This window comes from Neltuma alba, unplaced genomic scaffold, assembly GCF_004799145.2.
Source record: "Neltuma alba isolate B1F8T4 unplaced genomic scaffold, ASM479914v2 tig00012767_pilon, whole genome shotgun sequence".
NCBI lineage: Eukaryota > Viridiplantae > Streptophyta > Magnoliopsida > Fabales > Fabaceae > Neltuma > Neltuma alba.
In genome coordinates, this window is record NW_021637177.1 from 47,729 (window position 1) to 52,519 (window position 4,791).

Genomic DNA, 4,791 nt, shown 5'->3' on the forward strand with positions numbered 1-4,791 from the left:
CCTCAGTGATATTCCTAATGGAGACTAGAATGAAGAAGAAAAAGGTTGAAAATATTAGAAAAAAGTGTCAAATGGATGAGTTGGTGGTAGTAGAGCCGCAAGGTCAGAGTGGAGGTTTGGGTTTGATGTGGAAGAGGGAGGTTGTGATTAATGTTTGGTATTGCTCGAAGAACATTATTCACACAAGCATGGTTTTTGCGACTAAAGGGGTACCTAACTATGTCACTTTTGTGTATGGTGCACCTAAAGAGGAAGGGAAAATGCTTGTGTGGAATAAGATGAGAGACATTGCGTCAAGGATTGATGAGCCTTGGCTCTGCATAGGGGACTTTAATGATATTGCGGCTTACTATGAGAAAATTAGTAGCAGACATGTAAATATGAGAAGAATGTTGAATTTTCAGGGTATGCTATCAGATTGTGATCTTCTGGATCTGAAATTCAGTGGACCTCATTATACCTGGAATAATAGTAGGATGGGCAGTGCACATGTGAAAGAAAGGTTGGATAGGGTTGTGGCAAATGTATATATTTGTGAAGCTTTTCAGAATGCTTTGGTTTTGCACATAGAGCCAGTGGGCTCAGATCATCATATGCTATGTGTTGATTGCAATTTTAAGCATACTCGTGTGCAAAGGCAATTCAGATTTGAAGCATATTGGATGGAACATGTGGAGTTCTTGAAGGTAGTTAGAGAAGGCTGGAGAATGGATGCTAGTGACTTCATTGACAAAGTTCAAGAACTACTATGCAGGTTGGCAAAGTGTAAAGAGGCTTTGACAGAATGGGGAAAAGCCACCTTTCTGAATGCAAGAAAGTCCCTTGAGCAGTTAACAAGGAGGCTGGAAGTCTGTAGGAGTGGTGTGTTAATGGAAGATAATAAAAATGAGATTGATGATTTAATTAAGAAGATGGAGGAAGCGTGGGACAGAGAAGAAGTGTATTGGTGGCAGAGGGCACGTGTGAAATGGTTGGAAGATGGAGACAGGAATACCAAATTCTTTCACTCAAGTACAATCCAAAGAAGAGTAAGGAATAAAGTTGTCAAACTGAGAGGAAATGGAGGATTATGGTTGGAGAAGGAGGAAGAAATTAACAACACCTTCATTAGGTTCTATAATGATCTTTTTCTGTCAAAGGGGTGTACTGGAGTGGATGAGGTTTTGAGGTATGTGCAGAGACAGGTCACTGCTGAAGATAATTTGCATTTGGAAAGATCAGTCACAAGGGAAGAGATTAAGGCTGCAGCCTTCCAGTTAGGAGGAGCAAAGGCGCCTGGACCTGATGGCTTTTCTGGTATGTTTTATCATACTGCGTGGTCTGAGGTTGGAAATGATGTGATAGACATGGTGAGTGATTTTTTTGAGAATAATGCTAAATTAGATAATCTGAACTGTATGAATGTGGTCTTGATCCCGAAAGTTGAAAATGCTGAAACTGTAGGGCAATATAGACCTATTAGTTTGTGTAACTTTGCTTATAAAATTGTCTCCAAGGTACTTGCTAATAGAATGCGTGGTGTATTGGCAAGAGTGATCTCTAATAACCAGAGGGCTTTTATTGAGGGAAGATTGATCCAGGATAATATTGTGATTGCTCATGAGGCTTATCATTACTTGAAAAACAAAAAGAAGGGAAGAAAATTTGAAATGGCTGTTAAAATTGATATGAATAAGGCTTATGATCTTCTGGAATGGGACTTTATTGAGCTTGTGATGAAAAAGATGGGATTTGGGGAGAAGTGGGTGGGATGGATCATGGAATGTGTTAGGTCTGTTAAAATGTGTTTGGTGATTGGAGGAAGAAGGATTGCAGATTTGAATATGGGTAGGGGTATTAGGCAGGGTGATCCATTATCTCCCTTCCTTTTTATTATGGCTGCAGATGTTCTTTCTGTGATGGTTCAATGGTATGTGGATCATGGGAAGCTAAAGGGTATTAAATTGGCCTCTAAATGTCCAGTGCTTTCTCACTGCTTTTTTGCAGACGACTCCCTCTTTTTTGTTAAAGCTGAAAAAAGGAATTGCAAGCTGTTGAAGAGAATCCTGGATGACTATGCTTTAGCTTCTAGGCAATCGATTAATATTGATAAATCCTGTATTTTTTTCTCAAGGAATACAGTTGATTCGGTCAAGCAGGATGTCTTCCAGTCTCTTGGCATAAGAGGTACTTCTGAACCTGGAAGTTATCTTGGTCTATTGGTTTTATGGGGGAAATCTAAGTCTGAGGCTCTGGTTTTTGTAAAGAAGAAAATGAGTTTGAAACTATAGGGTTGGAAACAAAGATTGTTATCTTTTGCTAGTAGGGAAATTATGATGAAAGCAATAGCTAATGCCATACCAATTTATCCTATGTCTTGCTTCAAGTTTCCCAAAAAAGTGTGTGTAGAGTTGGATAGAATGATTATGGGATTTTGGTGGGGACAAAAGGAGTTGGAAGGTTGGATTCATTGGAAGTCCTGGAGTTGTATGTGTAGTGATAAGGGGGAGGGTGGTATGGGCTTTAGAGACTTCATGAAAATGAACAAGGCCTTACTTGCCAAAACTGCTTGGAGGTTATGTCAAAATCAAAATGATTTGTGGTGTAGGATACTAAAAGACAGATATTTCCCAGATTCTGATTTTATGCAAGCCAAAAGGGGTAATAACGCATCATGGGGTTGGTATAGTATTTTGGAGGGCCGACAGCTTCTTTAAAAAGAGTTAATTTGGAAAGTGTACAATGGTGATAAAATTAGTCTTTTTTAGGATAAATGGTTGCCTGAAGTCAAGGGCAATCGCCTGAAGCAGAGGGTACTGTCTAATGATATGAAGAAAATGAAGGTAGATGATATAATTGTTGACCAACAATGGAACTTTAGCCCTGTGGAGAATATACTAGATGATGAGGAAAAGGTGTGGATTAGTTCGGTAAGAATACCTGTTGTGCAGGGGGTTGACAAGTATGTTTGGTTGGGGAGTAGGGATGGCACTTATCCTGTGAAGCTGGGTTATAAGGCTACTGGGAGGGAGGAGGGTAGTATGGTAGAGGAGAGACCTAGCAGCTCGTATAAGGCTTCTAAGAGATTGTGGAACAACATTTGGCAAATCTGAGTACCTCCAAAGGTTAACCATTTTCTTTGGAGAGTTGCGAATGGAGTGCTGGCAACTAAAGCAGAACTTTTTAAAAGGAAGTGTGCTAATAATCCAATGTGTAGCATTTGTAAGGTGAGTGTTAAATCTACTGAGCATGCTATTTTCTTATGCCCCTGGGCCCAATCATGCTAGTTTGGTTCTCCCTTGGCCATGAGATTTGTGGAGGGTAATATGGTCAGGTTGGACAGGTGGTTGGAGGAGTGGTTGCCAGGGAGAATGAAGTCGGATGAATATAACGTTACTCTGTTTGCTTGTTTGTGCTGGAATATTTGGAAGGAAAGGTGTAGCAGCATTTTTGAACATATTGAGGTTAATGCTGTGAACTGTTTATCTAGAGCTATCAGATTGGCCAATGAATATTAGAGTCAGTTGGAGAGAAAGGAAAGAAGGAAAGGGATCGTTGATTCGGATGTCAGATTATTATCCTGGCAAAGGCCTCAGGCAGGGGTTGTAAAGATCAATGTGGATGGTGCTTTTTGTCCTAGCAGGAAGTGTGCGAGCATTGGTCTGCTTGGTAGAGATAGTGCAGGAAGGTTCCTAGGAGGAGTGGGGAAGATGGTGGTTGCTGATTCTGCTTTCATGGCGGAGTGTTTAGCTTTTATGGAAGCTCTCCAGATTAAGGACATCTTTAGTGAGGGTAAAGTTGTGATTGAGACTGACTCCCAATTGTTGTTTAAAAGGCTTAGAAGTGGTGACACAAAGGGATGTGAGTGGAACTGTACTGACGTGCTGAAGAAGTGCTTGGAGATTGGAGGTTCTGCTAGAGATTGGTCGATGTCCTTAGTTTCTCGAAAGGGCAATAATGTTGCGGATCTCATTGCAGCTATGATAATGAGGGATATGGTACCACAAGGATGGCTTGACAAGCCACCATTCTCTCTTTTGGAAGTTTTGAGACAGGATCTTCAAAATCCTAGCACTGATGCTGGCGTGAAGAAAGGAATCGGCTGAGGTTATTTTGCTTATTACTAGAGTTTGTATTCCTTTTTTCTGATTTTCAATAAAATGGACTAATATTTCAGCTAAAAAAAAAAGAAATGGAGGGAGTAAATCGAACTAGTTCTAATGGATTGTGTTTTGAAATAACAGTTTGGTTTAATTATTTTCTTCCTAGTGAATCCTACCTCTGACATTCGTATGCGCATTTAATAAACAAGAAGCAGGATTAGGGCATGCTGACAGAACAAACCTGTTGGATCTGTGCTATTCATGAGGAAGCTGTAGAACAAACAAAAGCATATTCTTCAATAAAGCCCGCTGAACACTTCCCCAGAAATCTTGTCAAAAATACATGACAAAGTGAAACCTTTTCTAGTGGTCTTGTCAACTTCATTAATCTAAACAATTCCTCGTTGAATTCGATATGAATTAGTACGGGTTGCTGGTTCCCAGTAGTCTATATTATTATGTCATTTGTCATATTAAATACAACGTGTATGTGTGGATGCTTTATTGAATAATATGTATATGTGCACTTCTGTTTCTATATATATATATATATATGTATGTATATGTATATGTTTCTATGTCGTGTATGTTCATCTTTTATAAATGAAACTATTTTGAATGCTTTGTTTGCTGCATGAGTTATACAACTACTTACTACACACACGAGCGAGGAAATAGGCAAAGACTAAACGATGCTCTGTTTAGCCCG

General features: G+C 39.6%; 1 protein-coding gene across 1 annotated transcript; it reads left to right on the forward strand.

Annotated features, from left to right (window-relative positions):
- The first annotated feature begins 2,816 nt into the window (after positions 1 to 2,816).
- LOC114730832 (uncharacterized) lies at positions 2,817 to 4,085 on the forward strand. The gene is made up of 2 exons (XM_028917942.1): positions 2,817 to 3,023; positions 3,498 to 4,085. The coding sequence occupies exons 1-2, from the start codon at positions 2,817 to 2,819 to the stop codon at positions 4,083 to 4,085; spliced, it is 795 nt and encodes a 264-aa protein (XP_028773775.1).
- Positions 4,086 to 4,791: the final 706 nt, after the last annotated feature.